Raw genomic sequence first — 21,443 nt, 5'->3', positions numbered from 1 at the left:
GCTTCGGAGTAATTTCGACCACCATAGAATCGTTAACTTACACTGACATCGCGCAACACATGGACCCCTCTCCGTACGCAGCCGCCGGCGGTCGGTAGAACCCGGGTACTCCGGCACAGTACTAGGGCATCTTGACCACTCCCCTATCACGACGGGCACTTATCATTTCCTATGAATTAATTTACAAGTTAAGCGCAGTTTTTCACCCAAAAGTGAGGCAGTTACTTCGCTTTTCATTCTCCCCAAAACCTACTTGAACAAGTAAAACAACAAAACAAGTAAAATAAAAAAATCGCGACATAAAAAGACAGCATCAAAGAAGGCTTTATCGCCTTTACACTTAACGTGATGCTTGAGCGTGCACCTAAATTTTTGGGTAAATAAACGAAACAAGTCCTTTGATTCTTAGGGTCTCGTTGTCCAAGAAGCTTAAGAATAAATCTATCTTAACTGTTAAACATCAAATTACTACAAAAGTTAAGAAACATCATGAGATTCTCCGTTAGAATACTGAATTGCGTAGCATATTATTATGTAACGTAGTTGATATTGAATAAGACAGTCACTGGTGGACCGTGGGTAAACCTACTGTTAAAATCCTGGGGTAAGGACTGATCAAGACTGGCTCTAGAACAATGTCGGCGTAGCGCATTTTTGATTTAGGCAGCTTTGAGTTCTTAATGCTTCAGAACTCGTGGCATTCATGTTAGAAAAAAGGTATGTCTTCCGCAACGGAAGCTCAGCTTTAGTATGTTTAGAGAAAGGAGAGCGATGTTCAGTTAGAATTTCCTGTCTGATGGGCAGTGTCTTATATGTGCACTCTCTCTCTCTCTCTCTATCGCCCATGTTACTCCATCACTGCCCTCGCTCGTCTACAAACGTTGCTCAGAACAACTTGCGCACTCACACTTTGTTAACGAACAGTGCCCCGCCACGGTGGTGCATTGTCTAGGGCATTCGACTACTGTGCCTAAGGATGTGGGAGCGAATCCCGGCCACGGCAGCCGTTTTTTGATGGAGGCGAAAATGAAGGTGCCTGTGGGCTGTGCGATGTCAGTGCGTGTTAAAGAACCCCAGGGGGCTCGATATTTCGAGCGCCCTACACTACGGCGTCCCTCATAGCCTGAGTCGCTTTGGGAAGTTAAAACCCGCAAATCAAGCCAAACCAAATTAACAGTGTCCTCGTGTCGCGCTGTACCCGGCAAACATTGTCATATCGATAATCTTTGAGCCCACTCAGCTTGAAACTTGTTCCATTTATGGTTATTGCCAGTTGTGGTTGAGGCCAAACGATGTTTGTTTGGTTTCGCGCGTGTATCATGACGACCACACGCTTATGAAGTGCAAAACTCTAGACTTTTTCTGGCTCTTTTTGAGATGTTTTCCTCTAGCTTCATGAAACAGTTTCAATGCAGTTTCTTTATGCGCCCTGCCAGCACAAAATAAAATTGGCAACGTTTTTGCCAAAAGTACTGATGTAATCTCAGTTATTTCACCCTCTCCGTGTTTTCCTTCCTTGGCAGGCCCACGTCCTCATGTTTCCTTTCGCCTGCGTTGGATGCCTGCTGATGCTCTGCTCATTCTGGGCACCGTTCATCCTGCCTGTATACAGTGAGCACGAAGCGAGCACTTACTACTTCACAATTATAGTTTTTTTTTATTTTCTACTAAAGTTTACAATATTTTTAAATTTTCATTGCAACAGTCGTTTACAACTGAACTGCGGGAAGGTAAACCGCAATCTTGACTAACAGTCTGTCATTAGTTTCTATGTAATATGCCAGTTGCATTTGCTTCTATCAAAATAGTTTGCTTTTGTCATTAAAATACACTAATGATCTGGTTGAAAAACTTTATGCTCTTCTTTCGGCTACATACTTAATGAACTTACGCTTTGTCTCTGCCTGGAAGGCGAAGGTAATGCATTCACCTCATTGCTATCGTCAGTTATAACGAAAGAAAAAAGGTGGAACGTAAAGATGAATATATGCGTCGAAATTTCTTTTCCGTGTTAAAGTATAACCCCTATAATATGTACTTCAACAAAATGCACTCTATGAAAATACATTTTATCTCTGTTGAAAGTAACGATTGACCTTAATTAGGTGGCTGACTGTAGGTATCTGAAGTGCTGCCACGCATCATTGACGTATGCCAAAATTTGACTAATTCCCACAATGACCACGCACAGACGTACTCTTATATATGCCAGAACATTTGACTCAAGGTCCCACAATAATCATGCACAGGCACAACGCATGTCTTTATTATTCTAATGAGTCAGTACTATGCCTCTTTTCGGGAATGTCGCGGTGGTACGTAACCTGAGAAATTCTCCTCCTCAGTCTCTCCGCAGTGCGCGTGCTTTTAGCAGCCCAAGAGCTCCGATTACGCCTACCATGACACTGCGTGAAGGACGCGTATGTACGTGGGATGCTTGAATTCTGCGCCTTGACCGCTTCTCCTGATTATAATGCGATCAGCATATGCGTCACGGCCTCTCATGCAGCGTCAGATCACCCTCCTTCTTTCGAAGAGTTCGAAATCGCATGATATATTCTATAAACAATACACCTGTGAGCTAGAGTGACGCCAGAGTGAAATGTCAGTTCTGCCGCGTATTTTTCTCATCACATCGGTCAATCGCTTGCGAATGTTTCAATCGCCAGTCGTATTACCCTGACTATAGAAATAAGGACCGAATACGCTGTGCTGAATTTTGTTTTCCTAGATGTAGGCCTGTTAGTACGTCGCGCACAAGAACCCGATTCAATCATCGGAACTCAGGCAATATATAGGCTGACATGATAACCGCGGCGCTCTCCTGAGAAACGGGTAAATACATGGCAGCTCAGCCGCCATGGCTGTTTCCGGTCAACAGCAGCGGTCGTTTTGAGGCCACTGAACTTTTGCAGTGAGGAACGTTCGACTCTCGCTGTTCGTTGGGGCTGACATAACGCGTTTTCTTTTTTTCATGTTGCTCCAGGTTAACACAACTTTTATGTTATTGGTAGTGCCAATGCACTCTTGGTGACCCATGCTATTTGACAGCCTCTCCTGCTAGAAGGGTTTTCTTGGCAGGAAATACTGGAGTGGGTTACCATTACCTTCTCCAGTGAATCACATTTTGTCAGAACTCTTTGCCGTGACCATGTAGCTTTAACTTTAGAATTTGACCCTCCAATGAGCAGTCAGGGTCGACCATAAACCCTGACTGCTCATTGGAGGGTCAAATTTTAAAGTTAAAGCTCAGCTACTTTGGTCATCTGATGAGAAGAGAGGAGTCGCTGGAGAAAGATTTGATGCTGGGAAAGGTTGAGGGTCGCCGGAGAAGGGGGAGGCAGCGAACGCGATGGTTAGATGGCATCCTCGAGGCGCTGCAGATGAAGTTATGTGATGTTAGGAAGATCGTGAGAGACCGGAAAGCGTGGCGTGATATGGTCCATAGGGTCACAAAGAGTCGGACACGACTAAACGACTGAACTGAACTGAACGTGCTAGAAGGGCAAGGCAGAGAGTTCAACTCATCCACGACGGCTCCATTTCAACGAAGGCGCAGTGCAAAATGTTCAGTTTCTTAGATTTCAGCATATGTCAGTAAACGCCAAATAGCCGAAGTTATACTTGAGTTCTCTGGTATCTGATGGACATGATGGTACGATGCGGGTGAACCTTTTATATTAATCGATTTCATGACCAGTTTCGCCCCTCTGACCAATGGGCTGAAAAATTCCCAATGCATTTGACATTTATTCTCGGACGATGCACAGCGAAGACAATTGGAGAACGTATAATTTTGACACATTTCTAATAAAGAGACATTTAATAATCACGCGACAAAAATACAAAAATACAAATAAGATTTCACAAAGAAACAATAGCTGGCAACCAATGTTTTTCAGGTCGCGTTATTCGGCTAGACGGATGCATTGTGAAAACCTATTTATAAATGTTAACGTATTACTACCGCATTCAAAGTGGACTCCAAATCAAAGTATTTCAGACTAGCATATACATACTGAATGGCGCAGCATATTCTCTGCGATATCTTAGACTGTAACTTCATTGCAGAAGTGTTGAGTGTTTGAACATGCGCAGTGTCTTTGATAAACACGCGGTTTTCGCGAACATTACCTGAGACACGCTCGCGTGCATGACGCTGGGATGTCAAGGCTGCAACGTTGCTTGCGCTTAATTAAAGTTGCAAAGAGCCAGGATTTTCTCTCGAGGAGAGTGTTGTTTCCCGATGGGAAAACTGGGCCGACTCGGGCCTGTTCGCGATAGGACTGCAAATCTGTTCGCGAGCCGAAGGGCGGCGCACGCGATTTCGTGTCCTTGCGTGTGGACTGCGAGTGCATCTCACCTCGCTCGCCGCTGTCGCCGGACGTGTTGTCTGGCCCAGAATGCGGCGTGGGGCACGTTTGCACCACCCGCGGAGTGAACGTGGAGTGTAGTCCTAGTAAGCTGGGTTGTACCACATCTTTCCACGATAAAATAATCAATTTCAGGTTGCTCTTGGCCCTTATGACCGTCTGTGGGCGTGTAATGGTTCTGCTGTGAATATAGCTCAGCGAAACTGTGTGGAGCAGCTGTGAGCAATAGCTGGACAGGGTAGCTCGCAGATTGCTACAGATGCGAGTCAGAAAGAGCTGAAGTCATATATCCTATAGTATAAGAAATTCCTTGTTGACGCAAAAAAACAGTGGTTTGGTAATGATCTCGTAAATTAATCGTTTATAGTGAAGTGATATACACAAAAACCTTTTTTGGGCAGTGTATACGCCGGCAAGTTGGCTAGAAGAAATTAATTTAGGACGTCATTGCCAACTCGAAGAGCTTTGGCATACTACCAACTGGCCTCGCACATGGGTCTGCTATTTTGCTCCGATTAACGCCGGCGGCTTCAAAAAATGCTGACTGAATTGTTCATATCTACAGCAGTCCACATTCTCGACTTCCATGTTTTTATCTTGGACAGATCGTTCTTCACAAGAGCCTATCAAAAGCGTGATGAAATACACTGTTCTATTTCACATGCGCGATTTTGTAATAAAAGTTGTGTTCGGTTAATATAATCAAACGTCCCAAGGGGACTCAGGCTAAAAGATGACGTAGTGAATGGCTCCAGAAATTCCTACCCATGGGGGAGCTTTAGCATGCACTGATACTTATCAGACGGAGGCCTTGCTTTTGGCATCCATCGTAAAGCGGCCGCAGCGGCAAGTATGGAACCCGCGTCCTGGAGAACAGTAGTCTAGCGCCGTAACCACTAGACAGCCACGGAGAGGAGGTTCAGAAGAAGAAAAAATATGAAGGACACTTAAGCACTGCCTTTAAGGGCATTTGACGCGATAGCGTAGGCTATCAACCCACATATAAAGCCCCGCTTTAACCGAGCCGTTTGAATGTGCCTGCGTGGCCTAGGGATAACGTGAATGCAAGGGTCTTGTCAAGCTGATTGTTATATCACCCTCCCATATGAGAGGTCCGAGTTGGCAGCTCCTGCCATACGCAACGTCAGGCAACCCTGCGGTCTGTCCGTTCTTGTGGCTCACCGGCTTCTACAATTTCAGCCTTTGTTCCGGAATGACATGCAAGCTTTTCAGTCAGAGCCGTTTTTCAGCTAAAATCAACTGAAAGCCTTCGTTCCCGTACGGTACGCGTTTTTTGTTAAAATGAAAAGAGGCACTTAATTTGCGGGAACTTTGGACGGTTGTCGACTGCCTTCAAGTGCGAGGCGCCGGACAAACCGCCTTCATTATCACTTTTTTGTGTACATTTTTGTTTCCTTCTAGGATAAATGATTTTGGGATTAGCCACTTTTGTTTGATTTTTTTTTATTTTTTTTTGCGTTTATTGTTTTATTTTTTTTTTTTAAAATTTTGTTTGTCGTTTCAATTCTCAAGTTTTGCTTTCTTTTTGTTTCTTTGTCTGCAAGTAATAAAATTTTGACAATGCGGTCCGCATAGCCTTATGAGCATGAGTCTCCTAGAATACAGAATTAAGCAAAAGTTACAATTCACACAGGGTACACTGCAAACTTTCCCCTGAGGGTGGATGGGTCTGCGTACAGATGGCATATAGGTTGACTGGACGCTATATGCAGACAAAATGTGAATAGAGGTTTCACCCAGCCCGTTCACCAAAGAGGGCTACCTAAGAGACCGACATTTTTTCTTCTTCAGAAAACTATTGGTTTTGTGTGGCCTAAAGAAACGTGTAATTCATTGAACTAACAGCGGTTGCTAGATGTGCGGTTAGTGAATTCGGTTTTTTCTTGCAGGTTTATGTGTGTATGAGAAGCCTGAATTGAATTTGACTTGGGCAGATTAATATCTAATAAATAAAAGGAATAATTGAGTAAGAATCTAATGTTTTTATGAGAAGGTATTTGTAGACAAGGAAAACTGGAGACATAGTCCATACAGAGCCAGGCAGCGATCAATGCGAAGGGCTGCCAATACATAATTCAGCAGTCACGGTAACATATAGGCGCTTCATCTCAAATTCATCTTCCTCAGCAACACCAGGAGCGTGTAATTGCATCTTCTGTTGCCAGGGCATAAAGCCATATCAGGCAAAGCATGCATTTCTCATAAGATTGTGGCTTGGCGAAACCATTACGGACATTATCTTTCTCCCTATCCAAACAATGTTTTGGCAAATCCTTGCTCGTGAGAAGCCGCGAATACCTGCAAACGTACAAAACCTTTATTTCTTGTTTTCAGGGCAGAAGCTGGGTGGATTTCGGGCCGGTATTGGGAGCTTCCTCGCTGATGGAAGCGTTCTTATGGACTTAGCAATAATGGCGAATTCTTTCCTGCTGTTCATCATCAACCGCCTGTCTATGTCTGATGCTTTGGACAAGGTATATAAACGCTCGTTTTTTTTTTTCTTTTCCTAAATACGTTTCCGGGAAACGTTTGTGCGACAGTGCAGAAGGATACGCTGTTGATTTAAAACAACTATCAAATAACAAATCTTATAAATTCTGTAGTTATGAGGGCTTTGAACACACCTATAACATTGAGCGAACTGGACATACCTTTTTTATCTACAGCTTATTGATCATGCATTTCTGAGTTCACTAAATGGCATTTGATGTACTTAGAGGAAGTTTTCAGCTGCAGAAAAATCATGTCTCCTCCTGCCCATCCTTGCTGTATTGCCTGCGCCATTTCTAAGGCTGTAGCCCTACTAATATTGCAACAAAATGCAATATTTATTTGAAGTACTAAGGAAATCTTCCGGTATTCCAACCAAGCAAAAAGAACTATTGACCTCTGCAACGCATATAATGTCTTATTACAGAAATATATATAGAGTAAATATATCACATCTTTATCTCTCTTTGGAGACATTTAATCCCACTGAAGGTAAGATATATGACATATTAAATTAACGATATCGGCGTTTAAATTATTGAAGCTTCTAGCCAACGTCACAAGTTGACCATAAATAATGACCAACTGAGAACTTTTACAAATGACATGAAGATAAATAGCACAAGTTTTATGCTCTGCTTTGAAGTGTACAGAAGTAACCATCAAATATGTTTCTCATTGTCTACTAAATATGTCTGATCTCTTCTAGTTCGTGGATGTCAACATGGGCGCGTACAAGGTGACAGCATTCTGTAGTACAGTGTACCTCCTGACCGGCTGTCTGTGGGCGCGAGCACGGATGATCAAGGTTAGATCTTCAGCAAAACCTCATTCCATTATAAAAATATTACGGCAGTGATAATGATCGTTCAGCGTCCCATCAAACACTGCCGTGACAAAACGAATGGCACAACGAGCACGAATGGAAAAAAGCTTGCTTATCGTAGCGTCCACATTAGTGACGAAAAATTATCGATAATACTATCGATACGATCAATAGTTGAGTCATTATTCAACTATCCATGCAAAAATGTATCATCAGTACCATCGATAGCGCGCTGTCAATAGTACTGCCGATAGTATAATACTTTCGATACTGTTATCGACATTACTATCAGTTTCATGAAATAAACCGTGCTTACACATTGCACGCTCCACTACTGGCATCCCTCATACCCTGAGCTGCTATGGGTTGTCAAGTTTTATAGAACCAAATCGGGCATCGTAAATGTTTTGGCAATATTGCTGACCAACTTTACAGTTATTGATAGTCTTACTACTGATAGCGCGGTCTTGACAATAATATTATCCATAACAATACTATCGATTCTACTATTGGTAATACTATCGATAGCCTATCGACTGTAGCACTATTTATGGTTTACGAAACTATCCATACTATAGATAGTTAATTCACTGATAGTTTTGCATCCGTAGCCAACAGGCGAGCAGCTGGCGCTCCAAGTAAAACCCGCTGCATGCGACGTCCTTGTTAATCAAAGTTGCCTTGACACTGATAAAAAAACTGGAGGCACCTTCCGGGAGCAGTTAAGAGAAAATAAATATGTGCCCTACTTCTTTTAAAAGCCCGGCAACTTCATCGCGCGGATGTTATTAAATGTCGCAGACTGAAAAGGCTCTTTGGCTCACCAATCGATTAAGCGGCTTAGGCCGCGTATTTGTGAACATCATAGGCTCAACGTCACACTTCGCCCCGTTTGTGCGCTTAGGAGTATAGAAGGAAGTACTTTCATGAGAGAGCGATCAGTTCAAGAATCTGTCTGGTGCCGAACCGCACCCCACACCCTGGAACATTGATCCGGAGGTCGTTAAGCGTACGGCCCTGTGTCGAAAAGAACTCTTTCTCGCCACATTCGTCTTGGAATGGTTAGCGCAGGAGGTGTATTGGTATAACGTAATGTATCCACCATAACTGCTGCAAATAATGTCGCTAGTTTGGGGCCAGACTTGATGGCCACCGCACTATGTTGAAAGGGGAATACAAATACACTGTTTTCAGTAGATTTAGGGGTTCTATAAAATGCTTTTCAGAAAATTTAAACTAAATCAACACTCCGCCCACACACAACGAACTCACACATAAACTTCGAATCCCCATTGACTGGACACATTAGTATCATGAAACGTAAAACGTTTCCTATTTTGACGCTGCAGGTTGTCACTGACTAGTGATTCACCTAATAATAAGGTATATTAAGTCAAAAGGGCTTTTCATGCCTTTTGTAAAAAAGATTTGAATTTGTTGTTTGAGTTTGCATGGTTTACACTGATGAGGATGGGGCGAAGTTATTTAGTTATTTTATAAAGTTGAATATTAGGTTCAGTTGCATTAAGGTCCGTTCCAGAAACCAGGATTCGGGGCCGTGTTCTCGAGAAAAAGGACGTAAAATATTTGATCTCGGATTCGCGCTGTAGCCATGTATGGCGACGGCATGAATCGGAAAGGAATTTTCAAAATCATTCTGGTGTCACTTCTTGGAATTCTCGAACCCGAATTCTGTAAACTGAGGCTGCTTGATTTTGATTGTTAAAAAAAAAAAAAAAATGAAAACAGAAAATGGGTCTCGTGCACTTTGAAAAAACATTTTAATTTTTTTTTCTTCAATGAGGGAAGTACAGATTCCGAAACTGAACAAAGCTATGCCCTGATAACGAGAACTCTGATAACGAAATTTGTCCGTAAGTGTTGGAAAACAGCACCGTCGCAATTAAAACAGAAAAACGATGAACCAGATAATGTTGATCTACAGACCGGTACGAGACAAACCCACTCGAGAGAACGTTCTTTGAGACCTTGAGTCTCATTGATTGCACTATTTTGAGCGCAGTTTGGTTTATTGGTTCTCCAGTGCTAACTTGCAATCGGCCGCGACGGATATAGAGACGCCGGAGGCTGTATAATTCCAGAAGAAGGCGATAACGATAGGATAGTTTCCCATATGGGCAAGGAAGCAAGGATGCTCCTCTGCTGTAGTCAAGTTTAAAGGGTTAGTTGAGCTAGCTGCTATTAGTTCATAAAATTCGTTTTACTAGCAAAGTGGCTGAATTATGATATAAGATGACATGATAGCTATTGTCCTTGTTATTTTGTGCGGTCACTGCCGCCTAATATTTTGCTACTGATCAACTTAAGATGCTACAGTTAAGAAGGACCAATTTCAGGCCCCATACATCTTATTTGTTTACCTTTCTACTGGCGAAGTTGGGGCGTAGGGACAAACAGCTGTGACGTCAGAACCTGAGCTAGAAGACGGCTTTCACCTTTACGTGCTTATGTTAAGCAAACATCAGTGCTCCCGTTATTACGTTCAATGAGCGTTATAACAGTTTTTCTTCTAGACTTTCAGCGTAACAATTTTTAGGTAATATTTTCTTAAACAGAGCTTGATTATTACCTTAGGGCTCGAGTTACGAGTGGAATCAAGAGTTTCATCAAAAACAAGAGACTTCATCAAAAAACTGTAAAGTTGAAATGCTCATAATAAAATAAGAATTTTCATATTCTGTCAGCGTATCGATGTGTAGAGTTCCTCTAGCTTGCGTGTAAAAACATATCATGTACCAGCTTGAATAGCGCTGCAGTTTATCCGAATAAGAAATATTCGTCTTTTCTTTAGTTCATCTTAGGTGGATGTTTCTCATTACAAAAATGAAAAACAATCTGCCTTTTGAACAAGCTGGTTTTTGCCTAAAAATTTTGTAAGCGGTTTCGCGATACTAATTTGAACTGAGTGAAGCTCCGCTTATTTTTGTTGTTGCTTATTCTGTCACTGACTCGTATGGAAACCTTTTAATGCGCAGTTTACCATCCGCATCATCTCGCTACTCGGGTTGGTTGCCTCGATAGCCGGCCTTCGTATTGCCGCATCTTTGGATAGGCTTCCCGACCACCCGTGAGTATGCTGCAGATATCAAAACGCACCAGCGCTAGTAATCAAAAAAGAGTGTCAACTAGAAAAAATTCTTTAAATAAAGCAATCGCTGTTCATAGGCCACATCCTCTACCTTACCCACCGAATTATTCTGCCGTCATATTACCTTGTTGAGTAGAGTGGGCTTTTGGGGAAAACTGGTGGACGGTTATTACAGGCAACCATCATGCCTGTTTTGTATCAATATTTTTAGCTGACCGGATTCTTATTGCCGGGTGCATTGGTTCCTTACTGTCACTTTATTGAAACCGACGTTCGAACTGAAACCTTCTGTAGTGCTATTGAAAATTCTCCTTTAGCTCATAAAGGTAACACACACGTTCGTATTTTCATTATGCTTAAGTTTTTGTTACACTCTTATAAATATGGACCCTTTTCAACTCATTAAAACGGTAAAAAAAGTAATATGTAGACGATCAATGTCATGCATCCGGCAGTGTATGCATTAGCATGAGTGTTCCTATCGGACGGAGCTGCCACTGTCATGTTCATAACAAGCGCGCGAGTGGAGTGATTTTGTAAATCAGTTGCCATGTGACACATCGTCATCCGCTTCGCTCTAATCCGGCAATCACAATGTGACAGGCGCACTCTCACTCCCCTCTAACCGTCACCTGTCGCTTCAAACCCTGTCTTCGTCTTCCCTCTCCTACCTGCAATCTCTGATTCTCCCCTAGAAGATAAGATCTTCCTCTACAACACGCCCACCCCTTCTCTCCTACCTGTCCTCTGAAAACGGAGAGCGAAATTTCTCTCTCCTTATGAATTGAGGCCTCAGCTAAACGGGCATTAGGATGGACGAACGAATTTTTCCGACACGGGGGTTCTAGGTATAAGGCTTAATATGTACACCCTTTCTTAGCCTTGGTGCGAAAAGATATATGACCAACTCGCCCTATTTAAATCATTTGAAAGGTAGACGCTACTTATTTATGAAAATGTTTGAAGCTTTGTTATTAGGGGCACTTAACCAATTCAAGTCATCCTTTCATGCGGCAATTGCAACCGTTTTGATTATAAAGGCTTGTTCTACTCCTGGCGTAAGTGTGGCGTCGGGTGCCCTCCCCAAGGAAAAAAGAACATTTTTTTTTGGTACTCACATTTTGTCGTTTGGCTATGCTTTTAACATTCAGATATGCTGTCAGCAGACTTTCCTTCTGTGGAGTTTCACACAGATTTTGCTCCTTTCTACTGTTGCTGCGTACGACAACTCCACACCGCCGTTTCGCTGTACCTCGGGTGGATTTCACCTCTTTTCAGTAGAGTTGTAAGCTTGCAATTTGTCTATGTGTTTCTCCTATGTCCGATTCAATTTACGCAAGTATTAGCTAGCAAAGATCACTGGCTTAAGAGCCAGTGCTGCTCTATAGAGTTATCCTCAAATTTGTGTACTGGCTAATAGATGAAGTAAATACACCCCTCGGTCATTGTTCTCCTCAATGCGTGGAAGTTTGTGCGCCAATAATGCACATAAAACACTGTGGCAATAGCCACCTCTAATACCTGCGGATATAATGCGGATATTTTTAGTGATTTGAACGCAGAACAAGCAACGGCTCGCGGACATTTAATGGACGCTGTCGCAAAACGTCAAGCACAAGAAGATAACCAAAGCTGGACCTTGCTCTTCAGTCTCTGTTACATGGTGGTGACAAGGTGGTATGCACCAAAAGAGAAGACAGGCGTAAACACACTTAAAACACCCTTTATTGGGCTGACTTGCGCCCGCAAAAGAACTAATCGGCGCGGCGATAGCAACAAACGTGCTCGACGATCATCCTACCCAGAAATGTGGCGCAACAAACACAATCACATGAGAAGAAACACAGAAGAGGAAGAGTGGTGAATAGGAATTTTGTGTTCAGATCCATATTACAGTTGGTAGTGTGCGCCTGCGTTGTGTTTCTTCTCATGTGATTGTGTTTGTTGCGCCACATTTCTGGATGCTATGCAGCACCAAATTGTCCCTCAAGCTGTTATTTCGACGGTCATCGATCTACGAATGCCCGTTTCACGCGTCAGCACTCGATATAAAAGCTACGAAGAAAGATTGAGATAAAACTGCAACCGGTGACTAGCATATCTTAGAACATTGTAGAAACACACGCGAGTGACCGTAATCTCCGAGATATATCTCGGCGCATCTTGCACGACACAGAAAATGATAAGGCTGCTTCTCGCGGAAAAATAAATCGACAAAATAACGAATACATAATCGATTCGTGCGCTGGAATCACAGTGATAAGGTAGCATGCCGACGGCTGTACGAAAAGAAGAAATAAAGTTTTCAATGGTTCGCGGCATTATGTCGCCAACTGAAAAGCTGAAGTAGACAGAAAAGCTCTTTGGATTGGTTGGTTTTGTGGGGTTTAACGTTCCAAAGCGACTCAGACTATGAGAGACGCCGCAGTGGAGGACTCCGGAAATTTCGACCACCTCGGGATCTTTAACGTGCACTGAGACAGAAAAGCTCTTTGACAAGAAGTTTATCTATTCATAAACTGCCTTGTGTTTGCAGAGCGGCAAATAAAATCTTAGAGAAGGCCGACGTATTTATGACATATTTCAACAGATGGTGCTTCTACTGATGTTAGCGTGGGCGAGTAAAGAAGAAAGAAAAATAACGTTGCCCAGCCCACACCACCAAAAGCACAACGGGCCTTTGGGGGTTTGAAAGTTTCTTAAAATTTTAAAGAGACAAGGATAAACTACACGAACTGAAAGCGAACCAAAATATGCGTATTGTCTAAAAGTGCGCGGAATAGACCTCGGAAGCTTTTTGCTTGTCTTCAGTGAGAATAACAAAAGTTTTTTTCCCCACTTGTGTGTAACTGTTACTTATTAAGACGCAAGTAATCATCGAGCGAGTTGGGTGTGTGAGACGAAAAAAAAAAGTAAAACTAGAACTTCCAGCAGCCTGATTAAAAAAAAAAATAATCTTCGGTAAATTCTACGACATTTTGTTTCTTTTCTGTAAGAGTGCTTTTTTTATACACTTAGGAAGCAACGCACGTTTGCCGTCGTGACAAGTCAAGTCTTCATCATCTGTGGCTGCGCCGTGTCCTTCATGTCGTCGTTTCTGCACTGCTATTTGTACAACACGTAAGTACGAACAGGAATGATAAGGTTTGAAGTTTTTTCATACGCTCAGGTAGTCGTAAGCCCATTAGATAGTTCTTAATCGCGTAGTGTGATGATATTTATTTCTAATTATATCATTCACTTTAATTAGCAACGCGCAGCTTGTAATGCGCCAGATGATTTGCGGTTCTGTATATCATCATCATAACCACCACCACCACCACCACCACCACCACCATCATCATCATCATCATCATCAGCCTGACTATACCCACTGCAGGGCGAAGGCCTCTCCCATATTTCTCCACTTAACCCGGTTTGACTTCACGTGGTTTAAAGTACCAAAGCGACTCCGGCAATGAGAGCAGTGGATGGAGTATTACGAAAGTTTGGACAATTTGTGATTATTTGGTGTACACTGATATCGCACAACGCAAAGACGACTTGCTTTTGGTCTCCATGAAAAAGTGGCCGCCGCAGCCGGGGTTCCATCCCGCACCCTTGGGTACAGCAATTGAGCACCCCTAACCACTGCATCACCGCGGCTAGGTGTTTTGTGTGTTGTGTATGGTTACAGTCGATTTGATCCTATTAATGAGCGTTCAGCCACCAATCCACACTGCCTTTCGAATAGTTGTGTGTACCTTGTTTGAGCGACGTCGCGTGTTGTTTACGAGCTTTCGAGTGGCGTATTAGAAACATCATTCAGCACTATTTCAAGGGGGGCATGTAGCTTAATGGTTGGTCGTACTTATTGTTCTAATTGGGGAGAAAAATTGACAGAAAAATAATTTTTCGAAGGCAAAAAAAAAACAAATAAAAATATTAAGGGAGTGTTTCAGATGTCTCCTAAGAGGATAATGGCGCAAGCCTACTATTCCTCTCCTATCGTTTGCCTCTCATCGGCGTTTGTTGCAGTGCTACGTATAACAGAATTGATAATTGGTTCACAGGACAAAATAAGCCATAGTAACAGTCAAACGTTCTGTGGACACCTGAACTGCGCCATAAGGGAAGAGAGGGAGATGGGAGTGAATGGGGAAAGAGAGAAAGGGATGCTGTAGTGGAGGGCTTTGTAGTAATTTCGGCCACCTGGGGATCTTTAACGTGCACAGACATCGCACAGCGCATGGACTCACTTTGTTTCGCCTCCATCGAAACGCAGCCGCCGGCGGTCGAGATCAAACCCGGGTACTCCGGCACAGTAGTCGGGCGTCTTGCCACTGCGCCACCGTGGCGGGGCGTGCTACATATGATTATGATTGGTTTGCAGGAGAAGAAAGGCGCAGTATCTGTCAAACTTTTTCCGGCACGTGTGTTTGAACGTTACACCATCGCTCCACATCTCGCGCACAACTCTCGCGCACGGAAATTTATCCCATGAGTCAAGAAAGTTTTTCGCCTTAATAAAGAGGAAATCACCGCGACGGCTCTGTGGTTAGGGTGCCCCAAGGCGTCAGTGGCTATGTGAGCGCCCGTCGAAGACCATGAGGTGGTCGAAACTATTGTCCGCACCACCTCATGGTGGCGCTAATTCTAGATTTAAAGGAGGAGGTTCTTCGTTAAATTCCTTGAGGAGAAGCTGCGTTTCACTTAGCAGGTTCTCGCAGACTAGTCTTCCTTCATGATTGTATCTAATAATTCACTATAACCATTTTCTTTGCATAGCATTAACATAAGAAGTGCTCTAAATGTATCACGTTTGAATTTGCCCCATAGTAAAGCGCCTCAAATCCTTTCATTATTAGCGGCATTTGCTCTGTCGAGAAAGGAGCAAAATTAGGATCCCACAGTTGCAGCGCGGATTAACTTGCGAAAAAGAGATAAAAATAGTTGTCATACATCACTGACTAGGTAATTCGGAACACGAAACAGATGCGTTGTATTAGTACCACCGAGGTTTAAATGCGGCGAAAGCTGTCGATTAGCTGATCCGAAGGACTGCTCTATGCTCGAGAGGCATGTGCTAGCACCCTGTTAGGCTTCGTAACAGTTATCCATTTGTCTGGCCCTGAATAACAGCGAGTTTACTATTTCAGATTCATGGAGAACGTTCTAAAGAACGTTTTCTAGCGAGCGCCACGTGACAGAGTTCTCACTAGGAAAGCGCTAAGACCTATTTTTTAAAGATGTGTACACAGGTGTGCATCCGAAAGATTGCGTCTTCTGGCGGCCTATTATGCTTCGTTTAAATTGCTGTAGAAATTTCCCATAGCATGACTGTGATTTCGGCTGGGGCAGCCCAAAATTTTATTCAAGCCTAAAGTTGCACTACAGTGATCTCTACTAACAAAAGCAAACTTAATTGATTTAAAACATGCGTTTAGATTTTGTCGCTTTATTTACATCGGCGATTTTCTTCTTTCACAGACAGTAAAATTTCACGAACATCCTTACGTAGTAGAAGTTGATCATCGCTTTTGAAGCCTACTATTGCACTGGTAAAGACAATGAACGCCATTGAGCCTTAGTTTTGTGGCATAAAATTCTGCCTTTCTAGTGGCGTCATTGCATCTAGGCTTTCGCAAATGTTTATTTTGAGTCGTTAAAGGTGCCAGAGCTACGTGGTTGGAATGTTCTGCTTAAATCCATTTCAGAAACAATAACAACCCACGGTACTCCCACATTGTCCTTTCGGGAGTCACCTGTACTGCCATTTCCTTTGGGTGAGGCCCTTTTTCACTCTTTTCGAGATTACTACCATCCCCTACCTAAAAAAAGATAACCAATAAAGTGTCTTTTATTTAGGCGAGGTATGAGGATAACCAAGACAGGATCAATGGAAAAATAATACTTGAAAGATAAAGAACAGCGTGGCGTTTTTGTCATATTCGGCTGGTTATTGTACTTTAACAAATAAATTTCCCTTCTTTCTGTTATCAGGATATCAATATTGAAACAATAACAACTCTTGCAGGAATTTGTTGGGTATAATATTCGACAGCTTCGTCATGGAGAAGCTGGAGTACATACAGGCTATATCGTTAATGTTACGGTCCCAAGTTCTCGTCGTAAGTAGATCGCTTTTCCATAACAGGTTGCCTGCTGTTTGTTGGGCGCTCAAGTTAATCGGAATTTTTCAATCTGTTTCAGCTGATTACTTTATGCTCCACTGCCGTATACTGCTCGATGTACCCCCGCGAGGTGGCAAGAATGGGATACGTAAACCCCGACGGCTCACTGCGGCTCTGACTGGAAATACAAAGAGTATACACTTTGGATCTGATTAAAAGTAAAAATTCAGCTTTTGTACACATGCACTGAGTTCACAGTCACCCTGTTTGGTCAAACAGTTTCATGGTCACCATCTTAGAGATAAGACCATTATTATGCGACAAATGGAAGTAACTTAGATACCAGTCAAGCACTCGCCTGTGGCAGCTGGCAATGGCTGTGGCAATGCGTTCCAGTGTGTCTTATGAACTAGTTCAGTGCTTGTCTAGGGCGTACTGAAGTTTGCAGGCTGCAACACGCTGGATTAACTCCGTTTGAGCTGTTGGCTCGTGATCACGGAGTAAAAAAAAGTCAAAGGCCTTTCCAGCATTCAAATTACAAGTACGTAAATATTTCTTCTGCCAAAGAAAGACTGACATATTGATAGGATATATCTTCATTTTCGCACCAAGTAATAAAAATGTTAATGACTCTGAGTGATACACTGGGGCGTGTTCCGGTTTCGAGATGAATTTTTGTTTTTGTTGCGAAAGCAACACTACGCCAGCCAGCTCGGTTTCTCGTATATTGTAGCCGCAAATGGCAGGAATTTGGTCGCCCGCAGCCAATGCTTTCGCCATAGCCAACTTTTTTTAGGTGGTTTGAGTTTGCTTTTATCAGACCCTCAGCTCAGTGGTGCCGGATGAGAGGTGAGCCCTTATCATCTTGATTAGCCAGGCCACACCCACTGCAATGAAAACGCCTCTTGGATAGTCACCAGTCATTTCACCAATATACGGCGTTCACACATTCTCCACAAGCCTCAAACTTTCTTCCGCACTCTGTTACGCTTGCCTTTGCATGGATTACAGTACGGTCAGTTTCCTGAGGCACATCGGTTATCTTGCCTGTGCATTACACGTTCTTCAATGCCCATTTCTTGAGTTAGACTGGAACATAATTTATTGGTGTTTGTTCTCTGATCCCCTATGCACGCTTCCTGTCTCTTTGTGTTTAATTACACATATCATTTTTCGTTCTATAGCTCTTTGTGTTGTCCCTAATTTATGCTGAACCCTTTTAGTTGGTTTCCACATTTCAGCTTTATAGGTGTGTGTTTCTTAATGAATGATGCCATATTCTTCGATTTTCGTTACCAGCTAAATGCCCGGTTGTTCCAAACTACTGCCACTCGAATTATCGTCTGATTAGTTTGGGAACTGTATAAACCTATGCAGAACTCGTCGGCTACCTGGACTTTATAATTGGTTCACAGGCAGGGAAAGGCGCCGTATCTGTCACACTTGTTTCTGTGGACGCCTGAACAGCGTCCTAAAGGAAGGGAAGAAGGTGGGAGTGAAAGTGGAAAGAGAAAAAGAGGGGCCGTAGTGAAGGGCTACGGAGTAATTTCAACCACCTGGGGATCTTCAAGCTGTGCTGACATCGCACAGCACACGGACACCTCTTCGTTTTGCCGCCATTATTATTCACACTGATAATGCCGTTGCTGACTTTTATAAATTTATAACTCTGGACTTTATAACGATATAAGTTAATCCGGCGTAGGCGTTGTGAGCGAAACATTATGAGCGTGGCGCTGGCAGGTGGTAGCTGACATGCCGTGCACTGATTGTACGCAGAGTTGCCTGAAGTTATGTTTGGTAGGAGCTGCAAACGTGGGACTTTCCTTTCATACGAGAGGGTGATATTAAAATCATACTTCCTGTACCCTTGCTTTCTGAGTGAGACACGCTACCCCCATAGTCCACGCAGGCACTTTCATGCGGCTTGGTTAAAAATTGAGTTTATATGTTGAGTGGTAGCCTACGCTCTTGCGTCATACCATTGAGCTTAAGTGTCCGTCAATTTTTCCTTATGCTACCTTTTTTCATGATGGCTTTTAGTCTACCGCTGTTCTTTAGAGAATGCAGAATTCCATATTATACTTCTTAAGTCGGACACTTCATGCTTATTGACTAGCTTTGATAGCTCTGGAGATCCTATCCCGTCAGTTAGGTTTGAAGACTTCATACTCCAGCGTTTCTTGATCAGATCTTTTGTCTCTTTAGATAGTTTACTAGTATCCTGCCTAACTGTCCTACCGCCTTATATTGTGCATTCAGTAATATAATCATTTTATTGATTTATTTCAACAAAACTGCCAGTCTTTGGATAAAGGCACTTAGCCGGATTGGGTGTTACAAAAAATTTCGTTGAAGGGAAAAACAATGCAATGGTATAGAAGGAGTCTTACTGCAATAACAACGCCACAAAGAGCATGCGTGGAGGCAAAGTATCACCAGTGTGCCGCACTTCTTGCACAGAAGACAATTAGCCTAATGATGATTATATTGCAATCTCTAAAATTATCGTTCATTGCTTCATAGAAAAAAAAAAAGGGGAATGAGAGGTTTTTTTATGCGAAAATCTGCGTTTGTCTACTGGCTGTGCCGAGTTTTTTGTGGTTTGCTGAAATCTTTTCAGGAGAGAAGGGGTAGGCAACATATAAATATTTAATGGTGTTATTTGAAACAAAAAATTAACAATATGACATTCGCTCTTCCCGGCCCAACACCACAGTCGCAATTCACCTCTCAAATAGTTCCATCACCCCCTTTCTCCCGCTTTCGGAGAGAGAAATAGAAAAGTCGTGCTACATTGCTTCCGGAGTAATCCATTTTATCGCCTTGCCTGATAATTAGGGGTTGTATGTGTGTCCTGTAAATTTTAAACGAATGCTAATGCACCAGAGCCGCGTAAATCCCATTGATCACATTTGCGGAGCCTACCTCAGAACGTCAACTTTATTGCCTTCATTTACAAGTTTCGGGTTTTTCCGCGTTATTCCCGTACCTAGTACCCTATGCGTTCCACATATGGCACCATCGCAGGCGTGATGCTCTGGATAGCGGTCCATAAATCTATTTTTCTATCGCCCAGCGTGGGTGGTTCTTGGCACCAAGGGCAGTTGTCAGTGTACTGTGTGGGATACATTTTGTTGAGTACGTGTAGGTTCGAGTACGAGCCCGTTTGTATCTACCTCCACGCGACTGAGTTCTCTCAGCTAAGTGAGTTGTGTTGTGGTGGGTACCGCACGCTGTACCATATAACGTGGGCATGCCAGAGGATAAGCGTGGTACCCGTTATAAAAAACCCGAGTGCGGAGCAATGGGAGGGTGCTCTCCAGCGATCGCCGAGTCCACCAAGAAGGTCTGATTCGGCGAGCACAACTGGCAGCAGCATCCAGCGGAGCCCTGGACTAAGGGCAACCGACCTTTGTCTTAGAAGATGGACGAAGCCATCTGAAAACCGCAGAAGAAAAGCCAATCTAGAGCTAAATAAAGTTTTTCACTCACTCACTCACACTCTCTATCGCCCATAGCCGAGCCTTTCATTCGCGAATGCCGTAGTGTGTCTGAGTGCCCCCACCCGTGCATGGCAGGAGAGAGAGCAGGATCATGTGGGCCGCATAGCCCTGGGTTGTCACGCACGCTTGGCGATAGAGGCTACTCAGGGAGATGTGGCATGGTCGACTTTCCAGACCAGGGGGGCCAAAAGCAAAGTGGCCTTGGAGGACCGCCTACGCCGCTTGGACGACTCCAGATGGGCCCGCCTCAAGGGTGCCCAACTCAATGGACGACCCGCGCACACACGACCAAGGGAAGCGGCCCCGCCGCGGTGGTGCAGTGGTAAGACGCCCGACTACTGTGCCGGAGTACCCGGGTTCGATCCCGACCTCGGCGGCTGCGTTTCGATGGAGGCGAAACGAAGAGGCGTCCATGTGCTGTGCGATGTCAGCGCACGTTAAAGATCCCCAGGTGGTCCAAATTACTCCGTAGCCCTCCACTACGGCTCCTCTTTCTCTCTTCCCACTTTCTCCCCCACCTTCCTCCCTTCCCTTACGGCGCGGTTCAGGTGTCCACAGCTACAAGTGTGACAGATACTGCGCCTTTCCCTTCCTGTCAATCAATCAATCAATCAATCAATCAATCAATCAATCAATCAATCAATCAATCAATCAATCAATCAATCAATCAATCAATCAATCAATCAATCAATCAATCAATCAATCAAGGGAAGCGCCCCCCTTTTCGAAGCGCGTGTCGGAGGGTTACGAACCCTGGTGTACCGCCGCTGGTTTGACCCAACGCCCGCAGTACAAGCTGCAGTGTGCGGTAGCTGCGGAATCGAGACGGAGAGCAGCGAGTATGTTGCGCCCCAGTGCACCAGTTTCTCCCCGTGACATACAGAGGGCGCCATGCTGCCACAGGAGCAGTATTAGCTAGGAGCTTGCGTTAGGAACGGCAGAGGGCCGGACGGACTGCGCTGCTGTATCCATTGCCAAAGTCCGGCTAGAGAAGTGATTGCAAAA

The 21,443-nt window shown here is 43.7% G+C and overlaps 1 protein-coding gene across 1 annotated transcript in view; it reads left to right on the top strand.

Annotated features, from left to right (window-relative positions):
• LOC146190880 (uncharacterized) overlaps window positions 1-17,110 on the top strand; it is a 31,437-nt gene extending 14,327 nt beyond the window's left edge. The window contains exons 7-14 of the mRNA XM_084600248.1: window positions 1,524-1,611; window positions 6,729-6,868; window positions 7,594-7,692; window positions 10,707-10,798; window positions 13,838-13,939; window positions 16,516-16,584; window positions 16,836-16,929; window positions 17,012-17,110. Of these exons, the coding sequence (XP_084456374.1) occupies window positions 1,524-1,611; window positions 6,729-6,868; window positions 7,594-7,692; window positions 10,707-10,798; window positions 13,838-13,939; window positions 16,516-16,584; window positions 16,836-16,929; window positions 17,012-17,110 (783 nt within the window). The remainder of the gene's footprint in view (window positions 1-1,523; window positions 1,612-6,728; window positions 6,869-7,593; window positions 7,693-10,706; window positions 10,799-13,837; window positions 13,940-16,515; window positions 16,585-16,835; window positions 16,930-17,011) is intronic.
• Window positions 17,111-21,443: the final 4,333 nt, after the last annotated feature.

The sequence above is a fragment of the Amblyomma maculatum genome, chromosome 4 (genome assembly GCF_055883805.1).
Source record: "Amblyomma maculatum isolate TAMU_Amacu chromosome 4, ASM5588380v1, whole genome shotgun sequence".
NCBI lineage: Eukaryota > Metazoa > Arthropoda > Arachnida > Ixodida > Ixodidae > Amblyomma > Amblyomma maculatum.
Note: the sequence above shows the minus strand (reverse complement) of the source record. Positions and strands in the feature narration are given on the sequence as shown.